Consider the following 25,504-nt stretch of genomic DNA (forward strand, 5'->3'; position numbering starts at 1 on the left):
AGGCTATATACAGGCACCGTAGGGTTATATACAGGGACTGTAGGGTTATATACAGGGAGTGTAGGGTTATATACAGGGAGTGTAGGGTTATATACAGAGGCTGTAGGGTTATATACAGGGAGTGTAGGGTTATATACAGGCACCGTAGGGTTATATACAGGGAGTGTAGGGTTATATACAGATGCTGTAGGGTTATATACAGGGAGTGTAAGGCTATATACAGGCACCGTAGGGTTATATACAGGGACTGTAGGGTTATATACAGAGGCTGTAGGGTTATATACAGGAGTGTAGGGTTATATACAGGCACTGTAGGGTTATATACAGGGAGTGTAGGGTTATATACAGAGGCTGTAGGGTTATATACAGGGAGTGTAGGGTTATATACAGGCACCGTAGGGTTATATACAGGGAGTGTAGGGTTATATACAGATGCTGTAGGGTTATATACAGGGAGTGTAAGGCTATATACAGGCACCGTAGGGTTATATACAGGGACTGTAGGGTTATATACAGAGGCTGTAGGGTTATATACAGGGAGTGTAGGGTTATATACAGGCACTGTAGGGTTATATACAGGGAGTGTAGGGTTATATACAGAGGCTGTAGGGTTATATACAGGGAGTGTAGGGTTATATACAGGCACTGTAGGGTTATATACAGGGAGTGTAGGGTTATATACAGAGGCTGTAGGGTTATATACAGGGAGTGTAGGGGTTATATACAGGCACTGTAGGGTTATATACAGGGAGTGTAGGTTATGTACAGGGGCTGTAGGGTTATGTACAGGGGCTGTAGGGTTATATACAGGGGCTGTAGGTTATGTACAGGGGCTGTAGGGTTATATACAGGCACCGTAGGGTTATATACAGGGGCTGTAGGGTTATATACAGATGCTGTAGGGTTATATACAGGCACCGTAGGGTTATATACAGGGAGTGTAGGGTTATATACAGGGGCTGTAGGGTTATATACAGATGCTGTAGGGTTATATACAGGGACTGTAGGGTTATATACAGAGGCTGTAGGGTTATATGCAGCCGCTGTAGGGTTATATACAGGGAGTGTAGCGTTATATACAGGCACTGCAGGGTTATATACAGGAAGTGTAGGGTTATATACAAGGACTGTAGGTTATGTACAGGGGCTGTAGGGTTATGTACAGGGGCTGCAGGGTTATATACATGGGCTGTAGGTTATGTACAGGGGCTGTAGGGTTATATACAGGCACCGTAGGGTTATATACAGGGGCTGTAGGGTTATATACAGATGCTGTAGGGTTATATACAGGGGCTGTAGGGTTATATACAGGCACCGTAGGGTTATATACAGGGAGTGTAGGGCTATATACAGGGGCTGTAGGGTTATATACAGACGCTGTAGGGTTATATACAGGCACCGTAGGGTTATATACAGGGAGTGTAGGGCTATATACAGGGACTGTAGGGTTATATACAGGGGCTGTAGGGTTATATACAGGGGCTGTAGGGTTATATACAGAGGCTGCAGGGTTATATACAGGGGCTGTAGGGTTATATACAGGCACCGAAGGGTTATATACAGGGAGTGTAGGGTTATATACAGGGAGTGTAGGGCTATATACAGGGACTGTAGGGTTATATACAGGCGCTGTAGGGTTATATACAGGGGCTGTAGGGTTATATACAGAGGCTGCAGGGTTATATATAGGGGCTGTAGGATTATATACAGGCACTGTAGGGTTATATACAGGCACCGAAGGGTTATATACAGGGACTGTAGGGTTATATACAGGGACTGTAGGGTTATATACAGGTAGGATGCTGTTATGGACTGTTTGCCTTGTTAACAGACAGACCATGGATCCTGTGAGCAGGTTCTGTTCACAGTGTTGTGTGAAAACTTTGTTTGGTAGTTTACCAAATCTGTCAAAATGATGGACAGCCTTCAGAATTTTCCATTATCTTTAAAAAAAAATCAGGCTAATTATGTTCATTTTGTCTTCTGTTAATGTAATTATTCTTTTTTCTTTTGTTCAGACAGGGTATAGTTTTTGTTCAGACAGGGTATAGTTTTTGTTCAGACAGGGTATAGTTTTTAGATGTTACCTGCGTGACAGCTTTGACTGTGACTCCAGTCTTCCTCAGAAGTGTCATTCGACATGCTGCTGACGTGTTATTTATCAGCTGGTCGGCTCGATGGGCTCTGATTGGTCCGTCGCGCCTCTCCCACATTGGGTGGTCTTTGGAGGCGGGAATCCCAGGTGTGCGACAGGGTGTACGCCCCCTCGTCCTGGTTGATGGTGCCGCTCACCCACTTTCTGATCTCTGTTGCTTCCTTAATCCAACGTTTGAGTTGGTTTGTCTCAGATGTTCTCATTGTACCCTTATCCCAGTCTGTGATCTGGTTTTGTCTTCTGCAGTGTTCTGTGATGGCTGATTTTAGGTTCTCCTGTTCTGCTTTGTCCTTTTCAGTCCGTGTGAACGCCCCACTGTCTCCTTTTCACATTTTTTTAATGTTCTTTTTTCCATGTATTGAATGATCGTCTTGTTTCCCCAATGTAAGTTTTGTCACACGATTTGCACGGTATTTCGTTGATGACGTTGCATTTTTGGTTCGGTGCTATTTTGTCTTTTGGATGTACGAGTAGTTGACAGAGTTTTGTGTGTGGTTTTACAGCAGTGTTGATGTGATGTTTTTTCAAGACCCATTGTATTGGTTCTGTTATCCTCGGATGTATGGTCTTTTTGTTTGTCGTCTGTCTTTTTTGTGTGTTTAATATGGAGTCAGAGTCGAAACTGTCAAGCAGGTAACATCTAAAAACTATACCTTGTCTGAACAAAAGAAAAAAGAAAAGTTTAATTTAAAAAAATCCATCAATGACGAAATATTTTTGGGTATCAAATATATACGCCAAAAAAATAATCATATCGAATCTTAAAAGAGTGGTGTCACCCAGCACTACTACTGGTACCTCAATTAACCTATAATAAAAAAAGTGTCTTGCCTGATGTCTCTCTTTATAACGTACACTGTATGCATGTACCAAGGTGACGTTCGAAGTCATTTTGAAACAACTAAGTGTCGCCAGGTTCAGAAAGGCTGACAAAACAGATTTGTGTCCCCTTAGCCAAAGAAACTCAAGGTATCTTTTTAATGTCAGCGCTCGCCTACTCACCGAACAAAATTACACGGCACATCTAATTATTGATTGCTTGGAAATGTCACACGTTGCCGAGGTTGTTTAACGATCACAGGAGTGGAGGTTGTAAAATGTGAAGAGCTGCTGGCCAAGGAGTAAATCCTTAACCTTTTTAATGCCACAGCACACTGATATAGTAAAAAAAAAAGTCGGTATCTACCTAATTATTACTCCCTGTGAAATGCCACATGCTCTCAGCCAGGTGTGATCACGCCAAGATCAGACAGCAAAATGTCAAGAGCTGCTGGCCAACCAACCATTTGTACGAGCCGTGCAGGGGGGAAGTACGGTCACAAGCCCAGTCACTTACTTTTTAATGAAGTGCGATCAATGATTTCTGCTTCTAAAATCTCAGTATCCAGGAGAGTCGAGTTGCTCTGTGGCACACCTTCGCTCACCTTTAAACACATTTGTCAATTAGCCTTCTTTTATTTCTGCATGCATCACGGCACCGCGGACCCTCTGGGACCTGTGATCAGGAACGTGGACGAGAACCATCCACTGTGGCCCGAGTATCAGCTGACTCACTCTTTTAGCAGAAAGTCCTCATGGGGAAAATAATCATATGGGTCGAACTAGGAGGGAGAAAAAAGTGCACTGAACAGTTGTAGCTATTTGGCGAGTGTTTAGGACGTGGAACCAGCTCGACTCGGCTCAGCTCAACTCGACTCGGTATTCCATTACAAGATACCACTGACTTTATAGTACCTGGTCGTCATAGCGATGCGGCGCATTACTTCCGTGTCGTCTGGTCAGAGAGTCGCTAATGAACTCTCTCGTTGCGTGTTGTCTTGTTTGAATTTTTACGTCGGTCACCAAAGACTGATTGTCCTCGACCGACCATGGTGTAGTTTTGGGCTGTTACCATGTGAATGAAAGTACCGCTATACTTACTGTCCACTTCTGCATCTGTTTTTTGTAAAACGGCGGGTCACAGAGACAACTGTCTGACCAATGCAGTGTTTACACGTCACGTTTTAGTATCTGGTCCCCCGTCCTGGAACCTCGGCGGAGGTGATACCAAAAAAGTAGTACCGGGTACCAGATTCCAGGTCCTTTTTCGTAATGGAAGCGCAAAAAAGGCCGAGCCGAGTCGAGTCGAGTCAAGCCGATACCATGTAGTGGAAACGGGGCATAAGTCAGTGGGCATTGTTAACCCATAACGACCAAAACATCCACCGTCGACCATCTAAACCACAGGTGTCAAACATGCAGCCAAATCCAGCCAAGTCTTGCCCGCCAAAGGGTCCAGTCCAGTAGGCGGAATTTTTGAAATGCAAAAATTACACTGAAGATACTAACAATCAATGTCAATAGTGTAAAAAATCATTTTAATTCAGGTTCCACATACAGACCAATGAGATCTCAGTTGGGTCAGACCAGTAAAATAGTATCATGATATCCTATAAATAATGACAACAGCAGATTTTATCTTTGTTTTAGCGTAAAAAAAAAGGAAAATTACATGAAAATGTGTGCATTAACAAATTAACCTTTACAAAAAATGTGAATAACCTGAACAAATATGAACAACCTGAAAATTCTTAAGAGAAGTACATGCAATTTTACCAATATTCTGCCTGTCACTAAATGTTTTGTGTATTTGTAACAATAATGTAATTTGTAATACACATGTATAAATGATAAACTGACGCAGAATATTGTTAAAATCGCACTTGTTTTTCTTAAGACATTTCAAGTTGTTCATGTTATTCAGATTTTTAAGGAAACATTGTAGATGTAAAAAATTATCATAATGTAATTTTAATTTTTTCATTATTATTTTACTGGTCTGGCCCACTTGAGATCATACTGGGCTGAATGTGGCCCCTGAACTAAAATGAGTTTGACACCCCTGATCTAAACTGTTAATCCACTAATCCTATCAATCCATATAAATAATTGGTGTACTATAATTTAACAAATAATATAATCTAAACAAAATCTTAGCTTTACACTGATAATTGGCTTACCTTATCCCAATATTTTACATTTATTGAATACCTTAGTTCTGAACATCCTGACTACAAAACAAATGGCCAAGAGTTTAACGGGTTAAAATCTAACCATAACTATTTGTTTTTTGTTTTTTTTACTGCAACCAAGAGAATGACTATCATGGAACTTTCTTTAGTCCTTTTCCTGACCCTAATCAAGTTCAACAAATAATACTCAAAATGGAGTATGCAGCATTTTGTTTTGTGTTAATAAATTATGTGCGTACAAGTTTGTAGGTCAGTGTAATATCTGAATGACACGGCCCACAAAAATATATTTAGTGCTCTTTTAGGGGAAAATAGAGAATAGTGTTTGCGGTATTTGGAGTCATTTGTTGGGTTGAGTTTAATAAAATTTCTTAACCCCTCATAGAAATACTCTGAAATTCATAATTTCAACCTTAGTGTGTTATTAGAGGACATAACGAGACTTTCCAACTTTTGTAAAATTAAAAAAATATATATAAATCTATATTATGTAGAAAATCAAGGTCAGTGAAGTTACCATATTTGGTTCCTTAGCCATAAGTGGCAAAAAACACATGTATGGTGAAAGGAACATGTATTTTAGAACAGGGGCGCTGCTACCAATTGTAGGCCCAGTGAAAGGTAAACGCTGTGGACCCCTCATAAAATTCAGTATCTTGTCGATTTGTTGGAGTGGGGGGGGCGCGTGTGCATGTAGGTGGGGCTGCGGTCCATACATACAGTCACTTACGCTAGCATGAAACGAAACTGAAACTTAACATACTTTCAATGTCCGATTCCCGACTTCTATGCCTCTTTTATACAGCGGATCTTACACGAAATTTTCACAATTTCTAACCTGTATCTACTGGACCCCCTCCACTGCTCTATGGGACCCCCACAAATGCTGGGCCCCATGCATTTGTCGTGTTTACTCCCCCTTATTGGCGCCCCAGTTTTATAACATTAGACCAACATAAGTGCTGATCCAGACCCCTGTCCACATCCACATCCACCCTGGAGACCACACTGGACCTGAGATTGGTGACTCACTGGAACTGTTGCTGTCACTGTCTTGTAATGTATGCAGAAACTAGAAGCACTCGGAGAGTGCAGACCTCCGCCAAGGCTGATCAGTGGCCCCCCCTGTGGGCCCCCCCACCCCCGATCACCACCAAAATTTAATCATTTCTTCCTTATCCCATTTCCAACAAACCCTGAAAATTTCATCCAAATCTGTCCATAACTTTTTGAGTTATGTTGCACACTAACGGACAGACAAACAAACAAACAGACAAACAAACCCTGGCAAAAACATAACCTCCTTGGCGGAGGTAATGACCAAAAATAATCACTTGCCCGATAAAGGGTTAACACTACACAACACTTTTGGACAACACATCTTTATCTAGGACAGTGTTTCTCAAACTGTGGGGCAGGCCCACGCAGGGGGGCTCGAAGGCATTCCAGGGGGGGCATGGGATCATTCCTAGGTGTTTTGTTTTTTTTCTTCAGGTTAGAACATGTATCAGGTGAAACTAATGTTTTAGCGGTGGAGCACCCTGGACTCATTTTAGGGACATACAACAAACAAATCTACTGCCATGGTGATCTGTCATTTGACTAGACCAAGAGTTTAGGTTTGGACAATGGACAAGGGTTGGACTGGAAATGAAAAATGTGCAATGTTTCTGGTTTTGCACAGTTTGTACAGATTGCACTTTAATGTTCTGAGATGTGCAACAGAAACAGACTCATTGCAGCCACTGATATTGTTAAAATGTTCATCTTTGTTACCAAAATTTGTTTGTTGTTCTACAAAAAAATTTACCTAATTGTCATAGTTGTAAGATAATTACACATTTCCTATTTTTAATTGGAAAAATAATGTCTCAGGGAGCAGTTTTGTTGAGGTCATTTATATTGTTCAATCAAAAACTGAAGTTATTTTTTAATTTGCCCAACAAATTATTCAAGGAAAAGCAAAAAGTATTCTAACGATATTGATGTTTCTTTCAATAAAAGTTATAATTGCACCACAGGTACAATGTTGTTGGGGTTGAAGGGGGCTTGGAGATTTTTCGTGCTCCAAAGGGGGGACCGACAGAAAAAGACTGAGAACCACTGATCAAGGAACATAAAGTCAGTATATAAATATCCTACATAAATGCACTAGGGTAGAACATGTTTAAAGAATATCAAATAAAACTGTAAATTATCATCAAATACTCACTTTGCATGGTTGCTGTAGTAACGCTTGGTGACAAATGCTTATGTAGCGGCAACAAACAGAGCAAGAGAACAACACTACATATATATAATAATATATATACATCATGATGGGTTCAGACAGTACATATCATACATGTCATAAAAGAAATGATACATGTTTCTAGACTTAAACTTCCAGTGCTTGCAATAGTTTCTAGCGTCCCTCATCATTCGACATTGGTACAAAAACTGTCAATATCGGACGACTAAGTCAACACCAGCAGTAAACAACACATGACTGTCAACAGTTTTTGTCCAGAGGTGACATCTTAGAGGATATTTACCAATTAAGAAACATGCTCATCAGGTGAATCTCTAAAATTTTCCACGTCCTGTTTTTTTCTCCATCGTGTGAACACCTGTTCTACAGTATAACTTAAAGGAGACGCCAAAGGGCACAGCGCCATCTTGTGGTTTTAGCAGTAATGTTCCTTTTCCCACTGGGCAACAGGTCATTTTTGGGATTGAGTGGAAATTAGCACATGTTGTATTTGAGTGTTGTCTTTTTGGCGAAGCTATAGGAACATTAGTTATGTATAAATATAAGCAGCCGAAGTAGATTACTTAACAAAGACCAAATGAAATTTCCATATTATTCAAAATTCTATTATCTTTTTTGATAGACTCCGTGACACCGTAGCATCCTAGCCTCTTATTGTTGACATTGTGTGAAGGATCCGGATGGTTCTTTCCAGTTGGGGCTTTCCCTGAGGATAGAAATCTCCACATATTCTTTCTTAACAATGTGCAGCCTGTCTTGTTTGCATCATGTTGCATAATATAACCTTAGATTATGCTATCGCATGAGGTGTGACACACAGACAGTGCTTTCCTGACAGAGGATAAAGAACAATCCTGCTGGAGGAGGCTAAGGGAAGATACGTTTATGGAGACAAATTCAGGAAAAAAAAATAAAAGAGATGAATTCAGACCAGCAGGTGAAGCTAGGGGATTATCGATCCACCGTTTACATTAAATATTGTTTTCTTTCTGGTTTTGTATTTCCTTTTCTTGCTAAATTTTTCATTGTCCATGAGAAGCTACTATTGTTTTTCCTTTACTATTAATTTAAAAAGGATTGTTTAATGTAGGCTAATAAATGTTGATAATAATTCAAAGGGTAGGCCAAACACCAAGATAGATGTTTTTGTTTTTTGTTTCTTTTCGGGGGGAGGGGGGGGTTAATATTATTTTCTCTCCTGTTTTGTTATCGCATTGGTATTGCATCAATGAACCCTGCACTGTACTGACTGGTGTTTCACGACCAAAATAAACAAACAAACAAACAATTATGCACAAATAATCAAAGACCTTGGTACAATTTTTATATATGCATGCCAAAATGTAAAATAGAATAAAGTAAAATGTATCAAGATAAAATAGAAAATACAGGTTTAATATTAAAATAAAATCTGAACAATCTGAGTGACCATTTATGTATAAGATGTAATTAGTCAAACAATAATAGCTTCTAGAATAAATAACTTCAAGCAACACAGCAGAAAATTTTTGAGTTATTCTTTATAGGTTGTGATGCTATTATTTTACTGATCTGAACCACTTTAGACCATATTGGTTTGTATTTGGAACCTGAACTAAAATGATTTTAGCATCCTTGATTGTTAATATCTTCAGTGTAATTTTCGCATTTCACAAATTCATCTGTGGGGCCGGATCGGACCCTTTGGCGGACCGGTTTTGGTCCATGGGCTGCATGTTTGACACCTGTGATCTAGATATTCAGAGTTGACTTTTTTCCAGTTTAGAGCAGTGTTTCTCAGTGGGGGCGTTGGGACATCGTCGGGGGGCGTTTGGAAAGAGAAAGCTGAGAGGGGGGTGCTGAGTCTATAAGTATCAATATCAAGCAGCCTGTTATGTCAATGGCGAATTTCTGTGCCCCACCCCCTGCTCCTTTGCAATAAAGTTTGTTGCGGCACCCATTGAGCTACGCCCCCCTCAAGGTCTTCGGTGCTATTATTTTACTGATCTGAACCACTTTAGACCATATTGGTTTGTATTTGGAACCTGAACTAAAATGATTTTAGCATCCTTGATTGTTAATATCTTCAGTGTAATTTTCGCATTTCACAAATTCATCTGTGGGGCCGGATCGGACCCTTTGGCGGACCGGTTTTGGTCCATGGGCTGCATGTTTGACACCTGTGATCTAGATATTCAGAGTTGACTTTTTTCCAGTTTAGAGCAGTGTTTCTCAGTGGGGGCGTTGGGACATCGTCGGGGGGCGTTTGGAAAGAGAAAGCTGAGAGGGGGGTGCTGAGTCTATAAGTATCAATATCAAGCAGCCTGTTATGTCAATGGCGAATTTCTGTGCCCCACCCCCTGCTCCTTTGCAATAAAGTTTGTTGCGGCACCCATTGAGCTACGCCCCCCTCAAGGTCTTCGGTGGTAACGTCCCCCCAGTCACAAAGAGGGCGCTACCTATTCTGCACATATAAGGTCCATCCCATCGTCCTACCCTCCACCCGTTCAACAACTTGTTTCGGAGGGTGGGATGGACGCAACAAGGAGGATAATGATGAGGTAAGGGGACCATTACCCACCACCCCACCCCCCAGGTCTTCAGTGGTAATGTCTGCCAATTGCGAGGGGGGTGCTACCTATTCTGCACATATAAGGTCCATCCTACCCACCCTCCCCTCCCCGCTGGTCGACAACTTGTTTCGGAGGGGGGATGGACTCAACAAGGAGGATAATGATGAGGTAAGGGGGCCATTACCCCCCCACCTCACCCCCCCAGGTCTTCGGTGGTAATGCCCCCCGATCGTTAGGGGGGCGCTACCTATTCTGCACATATAAGGTCCATCCTACCCACCTTACCGTCCCCCCTGCTTAGCAACTTGTTTCAGAGAGGGGATGGACTCAACAAGGAGGATAATGATGAGGTAAGGGGTCCGTTGCCCCACCCACCCCCCGTCATAATTTTTTTTGTGGGGTGTTAGGAGGCTCATGATAACATAAAGGGGCATTTATTCTAAAAAGGTTGACGACCACTGGTTTAGAGCCTCTCCAAACGTTTGCGCACATTTATGTTGAAAAGCCATTGGACGTTTGATTCCTTTATGTGGAGGTTTAACATGTTTTTAAAAACCTGGCTTCATTTTTTTTTTTTTTTTTTTTTTTTTTTTTTTAGCCCTGTAGGGAGCAGTCAGTAACTCACCTTTTCCCTTTTTAAAACATGGAGACAAAGGAGGCGGGAGGATAAAGTCAGGTGGACGTCCCAGTGGCAGATATTTCTACCTAATGTTGCCCTGAGCCACAGGCCCGGCCACATTTCGCCCTGGGCTAGTACCTATCAGGCGTCTCCAGGGAGCGCTGCAGCTGATATTTCCTCAGTACAAAGTGACAGTTTTTTTTTTTTTTTTTCCATTACAAAGTCTCAGCTTGAAAAAAAAAAAAAAAAAAAAAAAGTGGAAAGTTTGAGTGTTAAAATGTGAAGTGTGTCAGTGTGACCTTCTCTTTGCCTGGAGTGATTGGCCGTAACATGAGGAGCCTGTGTCGGTTCTGTCCTTTTCACAGATCTACTGACAGTCACTTGTGTCTTGATGATACGTCTGATCTCTCCTCTCCTTCCTTTTCCTCCGTCTTATTCCTGTCTTCACATTCCTCCACGCTCGTCCTTCTACTTTTATCTCCTCCTCACGTCTCTGTTCTCGTCTCCCGAATTCGGTTCTTTCCGTCATTTATATTCCTCTTCCTTTTCCTCTATGTTCTTCCTTGTTTGCCTCATTCTTCTCCTTCTTTTCCATTTCCCCTCCTTCATCCCTCCTTTCTCCATGAACACTTCACTGTCAAACACAATGACGTGCCATCACCAATACCTGAAGCATCGGTTTTGTCATGCGCTTATGAGCACATCACTTTTCCTCTTTCCTCCTCTGTCTGCTTCATCTTTCTGCCTCTCATAGTTTTTTTTCCCTTTCCTTCCTATCTGCCTTTCCCTCCCTTCTCGGTATTTTTTAAAAAATTTTTTTTATTTTATTTTCCAATTTTGAAAGACCTTATTTCAGACATGTTGTCAAAAAGGGGTGGGGAGTGAGACAAAGGAGGGATGGCAGGGCTGAAAAGAGGAGCCCAAGAACTATCCTTCACTTTCATCTCTCAACTCAAAACACTTCACAGGAAATTGCTGCAGACATGCCACAGATAGGCAGAAAAGCGGACAGGCAAACACACACACACACACACAAACTCAAAAAAAACTTCACTACATCTTTATTGCTGCTCCTAGAAGTCTGTAGTACAGAAGGAAAACACAAGCGCTCCTCAGTCTCCCTCCTTTTTCTTTCACTTGGCTGACACCTGTCAGATAAGGAGTGAAGGAAGTAATGCTAAGTGATGTACTTTCAGTTTCTCCCAGCGTATCCCTGTGTGCATGTTCACAAACCGATGCTGCTTTCCAGGATGTTTTGTCAAGCCGTCGCTGCGTCTTCTTTCTACAGAGGGAGACGTCTTTGTGACACTGCTCAAAATACCTCGGAAAAGAAATGTTCTCACCTGCAACGTGGTCGTTAGCCGGAGAAGGGAGGAAAAGGAAGGATTCACCACTAAAACTCCACGTCTTCTTTACTCACATTCTGTCTGCATTTCATACTCAGTAATACATGTAGACCAGGGGGGCGAACATAAGGCCCATGGACCAAAACTGGACCTCTGAAGGGTTCAATATGGAGCGATTTTCAAAGTGCAAAAATTACACAGAAGAAACTGTCATGAGTGGGATGGATGGATGGATGGAGGGATGGAGGGATGGAGGGATGGATGGATGGATGGACAATGGATGAATGGATGGACAGACAGATGGACGGACGGATGGATTGATGGATGGACAGATGGATGGATGGACTGACAGACGATGTATGAATGGATGGACAGACGGACGGACGGATGGATGGATGGGCTGACGGACGATGTATGAATGGATAGATGGATGGACGGACGGACAGATGGATGCTTTTATAGATGGATGCTTTTATAGATGGATGGATGGATGGCTGGATGGATGGATGGATGGACGGACGGATGGACAGACGAATGGATGGATGGATGGGCTGACGGATGATGTATGAATGGATAGACGGATGGATGGATGGACGGATGGACGGACAGATGGATGCTTTTATAGATGGATGGATGGATGAATGGATGGACGATGTATGAATGGATGGATGGACAGATGGAGGGATGGACTGACGGACGATGTATGAATGGATGGACAGATGGATGGACAGACGAACAGACGAACAGACGGATGGATGGATGGACGGATGGATGAATGGATGGATGGATAGATGGATGGTTGACGGATGGACAGATGGATGGATGGACAGATGATGGATGGATGGATGCTTTTATAGATGAGTGGATGGAAGGATGGATGATGGAAGGATGGATGGACAATTGAATTGATAGATAGAGACAGACAGACAGAGACAGACAGAAAGAAAGACAGAAAGAAAGACAAAAAGAAAGAAAGAAACAAAGAAAGACAGAAAGAAAGAAAGACAGACAGAAAGAAAGAAAGACAAAAAGAAAGAAAGAAAGACAAAAAGAAAGAAGAAAGACAGACAGAAAGAAAGAAAGACAAAAAGAAAGAAAGAAGAAAGACAGACAGAAAGAAAGAAAGACAAAAAGAAAGAAAGAAAGAAAGACAAAAAGAAAGAAAGAAGAAAGACAGAAAGAAAGACAAAAAGAAAGAAAGAAAGACAAAAAGAAAGAAAGAAAGAAAGAAAGACAGAAAGAAAAAAGAAAGACAAAAAGAAAGAAAGAAAGAAAAAGAAAGAAAGAGAAAGAAAGACAGACAGAAAGAAGAAAGAAAGAAAGAAAGAAAGAAAGAAAGAAAGAAAGAAAGACAGATCGACAGACCGACCAACCAACCGACTGATAGATAGATAGATAGATAGATAGATAGATAGATAGATAGATAGATAGATAGATAGATAGATAGATAGATAGATAGATAGATAGATAGATAGCCTATTTAAACTGGACACTGCAATATATTGAAAGAAATAATTCAACCATAAAAGAAAAACAAATGTCACATAATGTGTAACTCTTTCATCGTAGCTCTTTAATACTACTGTAAATGCTTCAGTGTTCGGTTCCAGATGTCTGTTACTAAATGTTTTATGTCTTCGTAGATCCACTGGGATCTGTAAAACTGCACATGTTTCTTAAGAACGTTCAGGTTGTTCATGGATGTTCAGGTTATTCACATTTTGGACTTGTCTTTATTTATAGGTTATTATGTTATTATTTTACTGGTCCGGCCCACTTGAGGTCCAGGTGGGCTGCATGTGGCCCCTGAACTAAACAGATGGAGACTATAGAGGTGTAGAGGCTCTGATGTCACAGCTGGTGGAAGTGCCTGAATGGTCGACACAGTCTCACTTCCAACTCATGACATACTGACACATGGGCAGGCTTTCTGACTGTAATTTGTTTTGACGCACATTCGACCCTTAGAGTCATTTTTCACCCCCGGCCCCAGACCAACCAGTAGTATATGATGACATGGAGTGGTCACATGGGACAGAGAGCACTGACTGAGCGGCAGCATTCAGCCCCAAAACACAAACACAAAAACAACCACAACAGGGGTTTTCAAGCGTGGGGTCAAGATCCCACATGGGGTCGCCTGGAATTCAAAAGGGGTCGCCTGAAATTTGTAGTAATTGATTTAAAAACAAAAAAAAAACAAAAAAAAACTTACTAATACAAAAATATTGAGAGAGACAATCACAAGACATAAAAGACGTGACAAACTGTGAAGCTGAGACTGAAGCACTAGCAAGACTTTATTACTTTTGTGAAAATTTAAAAAAAAATATAGATATGTTTTCAGTCATTTATTGTCATTGTCGTTGATCGTCATTGTAGAAAATCAAGGTTAATGAAGTTACCATATTTGGTTCCTTACCAAAGGCAAAGTGGCAAAAAAAAAAAAAAAATCCAAGAAATATATACAGTCTACTCTCGTTAAACCGCCCGCCGTTATACCGCCATTTTCGCTCACCGCCGACCAAAACCATTGCACAAAAATCCCCATTGCATTATTCCATTAGCTACCGCCATTTCCGCCTATCGCCATCCGCCAGCCCAGTTCCATGCACAAACAACACTTATACCATTGATTTCCCGACCGTTATACCGCCAGCGTGATTGCCATCGAGTACACATAAATTTTAACAATGCACTGAAACAGACGCTGATCGCGACAAGCTACGAGTAGGTCTACGGAACGGCCACTGTTCATTTATCGCAGAACACTCAGTAGGTCAGGATGTCGGGAAGAGGACGTGGGATTAAGCCAAAGCCTCGAGATGATGGGGTGTCATTTCCCGACACGGTATAATAATGCTTAAAATGTTTCCCCACTTTAAATGATCCCTTACAACATAACAGAATCAAGATTTATTTAGAAACGCAATTAGAACGGGTTAACGGAGGCAGCATAGACATCATATAGTAAAGACATGCACATTATGGACGCAACCCGTTGTAACGCCATTTTCGCTATACCGCCAATTTGGCCGTGAACGGAAGTTGGCGGTATAACGAGAGTAGACTGTAAAATGCAAGAAAAATGCATTTAATGTGAAAGGAACATGTATTTTAGAACATTAGAACATCACTTTATGTTTACCTCCGCCAAGGAGGTTATGTTTTTGCCAGGGTTTGTTTGTCTGTTTGTCTGTTTGTTTGTTTGTTTGTTTGTTTGTTTGTTTGTTTGTCCGTTAGTGTGCAACATAACTCAAAAAGTTATGGACAGATTTGGATGAAATTTTCAGGGTTTGTTGGAAATGGGATAAGGAAGAAATGATTAAATTTTGGTGGTGATTGGGGGTGGGGGGGCCCACGGGGGGGGGGGGCACTGATCAGCCTTGGCGGAGGTCTGCGCTCTCCGAGTGCTTCTAGTTATGTTTATGCATTTGGCAGACACTTTTTTCCAAAGCGACTTTTCAAACACTACACCATAAGTGCTGGTCCAGACGCCCGCTTACACATTATCACATCATTCCTTACATTAGTACAAGGGATGGGAATCGTTAAGAATTTAACGATTCCGATTCCATTATCGATATTGCTTATCGATCTGATTCCTGATTGATTCTCATTGGGTGAGGGAATAAAAGAGTACAAACGGGTGTGTTTGCATTAACTGTCTTTTATATTTCCATCTCTGCACAGAAAATATTACAGTATGTACAAATAATAATAACAGATGACGCCGGGCCCGGTTCGGGGTGGGGGGTGGGGTACAGTGAAAGTGAAACTAAAGACGCTTTACTAATACCTCTATTGCCGCATTTCTACAACGTGGAAGCGGTTCCACTCGGCTCGGCTTGTCTCCCGTTGTTGTGCACCTCATTTCCTTCCCCTTCTTACCTTCGGAAACTTGTATTTGAGGAGTTACGACGTTTGTTGCCCACACCAGAACCGGCCCAGCGTTCACTCTGCTGCTACATTCACAAGCACCGCTAAGTAGAGTATCAAATACGTGACATTCCTGTAAATGATTCACATGCTGGGGACAAATGTTTGAGGATACTGGAGGGATTCCACCCTTTTGAAGACATGGAAGCTTTGACAGTGTTCCAGTGGACCTGGTGTCGTCTGTTTAGACCGTTTCTGCCTCAGCACCATGTTGGCTACGTTCTGACCAAAACAATGCAGCGTATGTGTGACATCATCGCGCATGCACAAAGAAGACAGAATTGATAAGCAGAATCGTTAAGCAGGCAGGCAAACAATTCCAAGGAATCGAGCTACTGGGAACCGGTTCTCAAAAAGAACCGGTTCTCGATTCTCATCCCTAATTAGTACCATTACTTATTTACTTACCATTACTCCTGGAGGATTCTGTTGGGTTTCTTTAAATTGGCTTGAGCATCTGGTTCCAACCGGCTCTGGATGTAAAGTGTCATGAGATGGCTTTTGTTTTGATTTGGCGCTATATGAATAAAAATTGATTTAATTTGATTTGATACTTAATGGTACGTAACAAAGCAGGTCCACTCACTGTTCATGCAGAGGTGGACCTTACAGACCCTGGAGACCACATTGGACCTGAGATTGTTGACTCACTGGAACTGTTACTGTCACTGTCACTGTAATACATGCGGAAATGACCAAAAATAGTCATTTGCCTGATAAAGGGTTAATGCATTTATCTCTCACAGCTGTCTGAAGTGTAGCTACAGATCATGTTATATTTAATGTTTTTTTGTTCAACACTAACCACAGTGTTTTTAATTTTTTTTTTTTAAATCCATTAATCAAATACCATTCGACAGAGGATATTCTCCACAGTAAGTCCAAAGTGTTCATTGTGAAAATTCATCACACAAGTGAAGATGATGATGTGTTCCTCTCACTTCGTTACAGTACATTGTCTTCACAGCTTCACCCAGCGTTATACAAGACAAAGCAAAACAGCCTTCAGTTAACTGTCTGGAACACAGTCACTGTCTAATCTTCCACACATCCGCTGTTTTGTGAGTTGTCCCTATTGTGTATAATTCTGAGGTTTTCTGCGATCACCTGCCACAGTCTGTCTTTATATTCCACATCCTTGCATTCTTTACTTTGTTTGTCATACGGTGCTCGTTCTGGCAGATGACATGAATCCGTATAATGACATTTTTGGATGATGTTTGCATGCATGCAGGCACTGAGTGGAGAAGAAATGCTCTAAAGCAGGGGTCTCAAACATGCGGCCCGGGGGCCAAATGCGGCCTGCCAAAGGTTCCAATCCGGCCCATAGGATGAATTTACAAAGTGCAAAAATTCCACAGTCAAGGCTGTGGAACTCATTTTAGTTCAGGTTCCACATACAGACCAATATGATCTGAAATAAAATATTAGCATAATAACCTACAAAAAATAATGACAACATATTTTCTTCTTGGTTTGATGTGAAAAAAAAAACCCAATATTACATTATGCCTATAAATATTGACAACTTCAAATTTTTGTCTTTGTTTTAGTGCAAAATATTACATTAAATTATGAAAATATTTACATTTCTAAACTATCCTGTAACTATAAAGTGTGAATAACCTGAACAAATATGAACAACCTCAAATGTCTAAAGAAACTTAAGTACAATTTTAACAATTTTCTTCCTGTTACTAAGTGTTTAGTGTCTTTGTAGATCTGATCCATAAGGCACATGTATAAATGATAAGTTGTGGCAGAATATTGTTAAAATTGCACTTATTTTTCTAAAGAAATTTCAGTTTTTTCAGGTTATTCACATCTTTTTTGTTTGGATAGTTTATAAAAGTAAGTATTTTCATAATTTAATGGTGTGTTTTTTTTGCACTAAAACAAAGACGACAATTTGGAGGTGTCATTATTTATAGGTTATTCTGCCATTATTTTCCTGGTTCGGCCCACTGGAGATCAAATCGGGCTGAATGTGGCCCCTGAAAGAAAATGAGTTTGAGAGCCCTGCTCTAAAGGCTCTTGGATGGATACAGGAAGTGCAGAAAAGCAGATATTTTAACGACACATTCAGGTTTCCGAGTTAGTGCATTGATACAATTTTTTGTTTTTTGAAATCATGCTAAATGTGAAAATTACAGACTCGGTGTTAGCTATGAACGTAGTGGAAAAGCCTATGATTTTTATTCATGCAAAGCTGATTTACTCATGATGAGTCAAACAAGTGGTTCCAGGCACAACAAACCCCACCCCTTGTATTGTTATTACCTCTGCCAAGGAGGTTATGTTTTTGCCAGGGTTTGTTTGTTTGTTTGTTTGTTTGTTTGTTTGTTTGTTTGTTTGTTTGTTTGTCTGTCCGTTAGTGTGCAACATAACTCAAAAAATTATGGACAGATTTGGATGAAATTTTCAGGGTTTGTTGGAAATGGGATAAGGAAGAAATAATTAAATTTTGGTGGCGATCGGGGGTGGGCGGGCCCACAGGGGGGCCCATTTCCAACAAACCCTGAAAATTTCATCAAAATCTGTCCATAACTTTTTGAGTTATGTTGCACACTAACGGACAGACAAACAGACAGACAAACAAACAAACCCTGGCAAAAACATAACCTCCTTGGCGTGGGGGGGCCCACGGGGGGGGGGCACTGATCAGTCTTGGTGGAGGTCTGCGCTCTCCGAGTGCTTCTAGTTGTGTCTTATTTGAGCATCGATCCAGCTGATGTCATCGTGTTTGTGCATGTGCTGATGGCAGCATATCAACTGCCTCTATATATGTGCCAAGTCTGAAGTAAATTGATGTTTTAATAGACATTTGAAATGTTGCCCATTATAAGTAAATGAGAGAAAAAAAAAGACTTTCAAAATTCATGCATTTTTTTTTACTTTGATCTGGGTCATTGGCAATCTGTAAACCCAATTTGGTATGAATTCAACCAATAGTTTTACTGCTACAGACATGTGAAAGTTTGCCCATTATAAGTAAATGTAAGTAAGCAAGTAAATAAAGCTTTATTTATATAGCATTTTTTAAAACAACATGTTACAAAGTGCTTCACATAAAGGGGAGATAGATCAAATCAAATCAAATTTTAAGCCAATTTACAGAAACCCAACGGAATCCTCCAGGAGCAAACACTTGTGACTGGTGACAGTGGTGAGGAAAAACTTCCCTTTAACAGCAGAAACCTCGAGCAGACCCAGACTCCTGAAGGATGGCCGTCTGCCTTGGCCAGTTGGGGTTAGAGTGAGAAAGTAAAGGAGGAGAAAAGATAGAGCGATAGAGATAGAGACTGGGGGAGAGGGGGGAGGTAGGGGGAGACATATGCACAGATAACTGAACTAGAACATGTATAGAACAGTATAATAAACACTATCGTAACTACATGGATAAGATGAGGAAAATGGGGAAAAGAAAAGAAAGAAAGATTTTAAAGAATTCATAAAAATATTGAACCTTGACCTACTTTTCCCAAAATATAATGAGATCCATTCTGGGTAAAAACAAAAAACGACAAGGAAAACAATGTAAAAAGAAAAAAAAAAAAAAGCCCAAACCATCTGTTTTTATAGCGCTCTGTGTTTTGCCCCCCCATTATATAATTGGCGGGGGGTGCACTGAGCATGCTCAGATGTGTATGGAACAAACAAGGTCTACAGGGTGTCCCATAAGTCTCCATACATAGGAGACATAATACATTCCACACATATATGGTTCTAACATGTATTTCTTTATATTTCTTCTTTATAGTTCTTCAGCAGACACGCATTGAAATGTGTTCCCGACAAAATGGCAGTCATATAGAGCATATTATATAAATAAAAATGGTTTATGTCAAGAAACGTTTATTTTTTCTATGCATGGAGACTTATGGAACACCCTGTATTCTATCAGCACGTTTTGAATTTTTTCTTATTGAACAAACAGTTGAATTTTTCATAATATTTAAAATAACTCATACATACAGAACATTCACCACAGACACGTCAGGGGTTAAAGAGTTAAAGAAAAACCCCAAAGTGAAGTGAACTCCATGTTGAACCAATGTATTATCACATTTTCATCAGGTAGACACATGAACTTATTGTGAATTTGTGTAACATCTGCTGAACATTATCTTGTCCCAATGGGAAAAAAAAGGTGATCTGCAGCATCTGAATAATGATGCACTGACGCCAACAGAGTTCGTTAATAGAAACATGAGGAATTATTTAATTCTTATTCTATGCTTTTTTATTTACCACAGAATGACTCGTATGTGAATGTCTGTTGGGTGGTTGGTTGGTTGGTGTCTTGATGAATTCACCCCGATGCCTCACACCTCTTCCTGCTTCAGGGCATCTCTTTTTTTAATCAGATACATATCATCAATATAGAAACAAACAAATAGAATATTTTACCCTTTTAACCCCAGTTCTACAGCTCTGCAGGAGATTATAGTCAGATGTTTATTCATGTAGTTCACACATTTTCATGTGTACGTAGAGAATAGAAGAGAAGAGACGAGAAGAGAAGAGAAGAGAAGAGTAGAATAGAATAGAATAAAATAGAACAGAATAAAAGAATATAGAATAGAATAGAGTAGAATAGAGTAGTAGAATAGAATAAAGCAGAATAGAATAAAAGAATGTAGAAGAGAATAGAATAGAATAAAGTAGAACAGTATAAAAGAATATAGAAGAGAAGAGAAGTAGAATAGAATAGAATAGAATAGAATAGAATAGAATAGAATAGAATAGAATAGAAGAATATGGAATAGAGTAGAGTGGAGTAGAGTAGTAGAACAGAATAAAGTAGAACAGAATAAAAGAATATAGAAGAGAAGAGAAGAGAAGAGAAGAGAAGTAGAATAGAATAAAGTAGAACAGAAGAATAGAATAGAATAGAATAGAATAGAATAGAATAGAATAGAATAGAATAGAATAGAAGAATATGGAATAGAGTAGAGTGGAGTAGAGTAGTAGAACAGAATAAAGTAGAACAGAATAAAAGAATATAGAAGAGAAGAGAAGTAGAATAGAATAAAGTAGAACAGAATAAAAGAATATAGAAGAGAAGAGAAGTAGAATAGAATAAAGTAGAACAGAAGAATAGAATAGAATAGAATAGAATAGAATAGAATAGAATAGAATAGATCTTTATTGTCACTGTCAAAGGAACCATGAAAATCAGTTAAGCAGCAAAAACACTTGGTGCAAAAAGAACTGTATAAAAATATCATAGTGTTTAACCCCTTACTGCTCAAATGTATTTACAATTATATAAAAATATAAATTATTTGCGTTGTTGCTGTTGAATAGATGTTAGATTAAATGCAGATTGTTAATTTGAATATTGCACTATGATGCAAATTACATTAATGAAAATTACAATTAACATTAGGCATAATAATAATTACACACATTTTCCAGTCTCAGGTATGTAGGATGTTTTATTGAAGAACAATCCAAACAAAACAAAAACAATAACGAAAATTAGTAAACTGTCATGAAGTTAATCACATTACTGAAATATGAGTCGATGAGCATCAGGGATCATAGGTGACCAGGTAACACAGTGGTTCCCAACCTTTTTTGGTTCATGACCCCATTTTAACATCACAAATTTCTGGCGACCCTAGACATTCAAAACAGAGACTTTTTTTTTTTTTTTTTTGATCATGTAATAATTTGCAATACTATGTTGCAAATAAACGTTCATTTTAGACGACATTTAGTCTATATAATGTCTATTATTATGGACGGAGGCAGTAAAGCCAGGTGTAGATTACTGCACAAAGGAAGAATTGTGTACAGTCCATCCAAAGGCGGAAAATTAATACTGAACAAATAATAACTCAAACTCGGAATTATGAAAGAGCTGCAGCATCTGAAACTGACCACAATGCACATTTGACAGATAAACAAAACCACAGTGCTGCAGTTTCAGCTTCACAGTTTATCATGTCTTTTATGTATTGTATGACATGTATTTTTTATTCGTAAGTTTTTATTTTATTTTTATCAATGAGTAGAAATTTGGGGTGACCCCATTTGAATTCCAGGCGACCCCAGGTGGGGTCCCGACTCCAAGGTTGAAAAACACAGTGTTAAACTCAGTGTTGGGAATAACGGCGTTAAAAACAGCGGTGTTACTAATGTCGTTATTGTTTTCCAGTAACGGGTAATCTAATGAATTACTATTTGAAACATTAGAACGCCGTTACCGTTACCGGCAGTGAAATGTGGTGCGTTACTATGCTCTGATATCTAACAGCTGTTATCCGTCCTGACTCGCTCAGCCAGGCACGAGAGGTGTGATGTTAGTGGATGAGTTGAGTCTTTTGAACGGCTCTGTTAAGTGATCGATAAGAACCGATTCGTTGTGAGCCGTTGGTTTACGAGTCGTTCTTATATTCAGATTACCCACACCGCCTTCATGCTTCACCTGTGTGTCCATGAGTCTGAGTTGTCCACGCTGCCTTCACTTGAACGACTAATGACATGTCTGAGTTTGAGTTGTCCCAGCACACCCTATTCACTTGAACGCAGCAACAGGGTGGGGAAGCAAAATTTACAATGAACATTTAGTTGTTTTTTCTCAGCAGGCACTACGTCAGTTGTTTTGAAACCAAACATATATTGATGTCATAATCATACCTAACACTATTATCCATACCTTTTCAGAAACTTTTGCCCATATGAGTAATCAGGAAAGCAAACATCAAAGAGTGTGTGATTTGCTGAATGCACTCGTCACACCAAAGGAGATTTCAGAAATAGTTGGTGTCCATAAAGACTGTTTATAATGGAAAGAAGAGAATGACTATGAGCAAAACTATTACGAGAAAGTCTGGAAGATTCTATTAAAGAAGAATGGGAGAAGTTGTCACCCGAATATTTGAGGAACACTTGCACAAGTTTCAGGAAGCGTGTGAAGGCAGTTATTGAGAAAGAAGGAGGACACATAGAATAAAAACATTTTCGATTGTGGAAATTTTCTTGTGGCAAATAAATTCTCATGACTTTCAATAAACTAATTGGTCATACGCTGTCTTTCAATCCCTGCCTCAAATATTGTAAATTTTGCTTCCCCACCCTGTACATGCACAGCTAATTTAGGGGAGGAGTTATCAGTGAGTCTGACTGACTGGACTGAAGACATTTACCGCTGGATCAGGGAGGAATGACTGAAAAAAGAGATGTGGGATTAACTGGAGGAGCATCATCTTCCTATAAATACAGATATGCATTTATGTGGTGGAAAAGCCGGGCCCTGGTGGACCCCAGCCTCACCACAGTGATGGTATTCAGTACCTGTCTGCTGTTCTACTCTATGAAAGTGGCCCATGAAACGCACTCAAAAATCAGTTTCCTTTTACATATTTGAAGGTTTTTCAATAAAGTAATGCAATAATTATTTTCCCTGGTAACTAATTACATTTATGAAGGAGTAATTCCGTTACTAATTCAGTAACTTTTTTGGGAAAGTAACTAGTGACTATAACTAATTACTTTTTACAAGTAATTTGCCCAACACTGTGTTAAACTATCATGAAATGAATCACACTGTTATTGAAACAGGAGTCGATGAGCATCAGGTATCAGAGGTAACCAGGTAACATATTTTCATTCAGAAAGTGTAAATTACAGGGTGGGGAAGCAAAATTTACAATATTTTGAGGCAGGGATTGAAAGACAGTGTATGACCAATTAGTTTATTGAAAGTCATAAGAATTTATTTGCCACAAGAAAACTGACATAATAGAAAATGTTTTTATTCTATGTGTCCTCCTTCTTTCTCAATAACTGCCTTCACACGCTTCCTGAAACTTGCGCAAGTGTTCCTCAAATATTCGGGTGACAACTTCTCCCATTCTTCTTTAATAGTATCTTCAAGAAAGTCGACATTGCTGTGTGATGTTCTATCGGTAGCATGTTCTAAAACGCCCCAAATAGCAGAATCCAGAGGGTTTAGATCTGGGCTAGAAGGCGGCCATAAACATGATTCCCAAAAATTGCTAAAGTTGGATTTTTTGCTGTTGTCAACAAGTGTTTTGGTGTTCTTGTGTAAGATTTTAACTTCAAATCATATTTTACTGCATTTCTAACGGTCTTGTTGTCTACCTCAAGTTCAATTGCCATTTTTCTCATGGATTTGGTTGGATCCTTTAGGATTTTGGATTTGAGAGCTTTAATAAAAGCTTTGGTACGTTTTTTGTTGCTTCCTCCACTTCCAGACTTTCTCGTAATAGTTTTGCTCATAGTCATTCTCTTCTTTCCATTATAAACAGTCTTTATGGACACTCCAACTATTTTTGAAATCTCCTTTGGTGTGACGAGTGCATTCAGCAAATCACACACTCTTTGACGTTTGCTTTCCTGATTACTCATATGGGCAAAAGTTTCTGAAAAGGTATGGATAATAGTGTTAGGTATGATTATGACATCAATGATATTGTCTTTGTGTAAAATGTATAACATACATATTTATATTTAAAAGTACTCAGATACTGTAACTGCACAAGGCCATTTGACCTTGAAAAAGTAGGCCAAGGTCACCGATGTTCAACAGTCTTCTGCTCCATGCCAACATGCATCCACAGTATAAATGTGGTGCAGATATGTCAACGCATTCTTCAGATTATACAATTATGTTGTAGAATACACAGGCAATATGTTTGGTTTCACAACAACTGACGTAGTGCCTGCTGAGAAAAAACTAAATGTTCATTGTAAATTTTGCTTCCCCACCCTGTAGGATCTGGTTACAAAAACAGAGGAATATTGACGCAAATTCACACCAATTGTCGACGAAGAGTTAATGCATCACACACACACACATTGGAGTGTTTTCCATGCACACCTTCTATCAGGCCGTAGTCTGATCTGATGTGACGGTGTTTGTCAAGCCGGTCATACAGCAGGTTGTCATGAAGGGTGTGTTGTCAAGCGCACTATATTTGGACCCAACTTTCCTTGTGTTGGAGAACGAGAGGTGGGAGGAAAATGAGAGACAGCTGAGCTCTGTGTCTGCGCCCGCCGCTCTGTGTTTCTGTGTGATTCGTGCACACGTGGGAGTAGGAGCGCGATGTGGAGTTCAGGCCGTGAAAGAAAGACTGAGAGGTAGTTAAGTCATGGAGCAGCTGATGACACTGGGACACACACACATGTACACAAACACATACACATGCACACACACACACATGCACACACAGAGTCAGTCCTGGGGGATTTTTCCCAAGCTTTTGGCGTCTGACAGACGGACAGCATCTCACAACTGACTCTAATTGGGTGAAAGGAAGACAACTGGACGAATGAAGTGGAGGATAAAGACAGTGGCAGCCAAGATGTATCCGCTGTCGTTTACAGAGTTTTTTCCGCTTCACACATCTCTGTAAGAATACCAATTAGACAATCTATTTCCTAACCAGCGCTGCATCAAATCTTTCCTGGCGTTCATTTAATTTTCAAATAAATAAAGAAAACAAAGGAAAGTAGCTAATGTTAAAATGTGGGAACGGCGTAGATGTACATTCGATAATAGTCAGTCCATTTATTTTCCACACCGGTGCCATTGTGTAGCAGAGAAAGAGCATCAGCATTGTCAAATTAATGCTTTTTAGGTATTTGGATTGACTGA

General features: G+C 39.9%; 2 protein-coding genes across 2 annotated transcripts in view; both read left to right on the forward strand.

Moving 5' to 3' along the window:
• LOC115420609 (spondin-1-like) overlaps positions 1 to 25,504 on the forward strand; it is a 319,353-nt gene that overhangs the window by 141,716 nt on the left and 152,133 nt on the right.
• Positions 635 to 4,170, forward strand: LOC115420611 (WAG22 antigen-like). Its single transcript, XM_030135982.1, has 2 exons — positions 635 to 1,133; positions 1,321 to 4,170. The coding sequence occupies exons 1-2, from the start codon at positions 761 to 763 to the stop codon at positions 1,914 to 1,916; spliced, it is 969 nt and encodes a 322-aa protein (XP_029991842.1). The 5' UTR covers positions 635 to 760; the 3' UTR covers positions 1,917 to 4,170.

Source organism: Sphaeramia orbicularis, chromosome 6, assembly GCF_902148855.1.
Source record: "Sphaeramia orbicularis chromosome 6, fSphaOr1.1, whole genome shotgun sequence".
In the NCBI taxonomy this organism is placed as follows: domain Eukaryota; kingdom Metazoa; phylum Chordata; class Actinopteri; order Kurtiformes; family Apogonidae; genus Sphaeramia; species Sphaeramia orbicularis.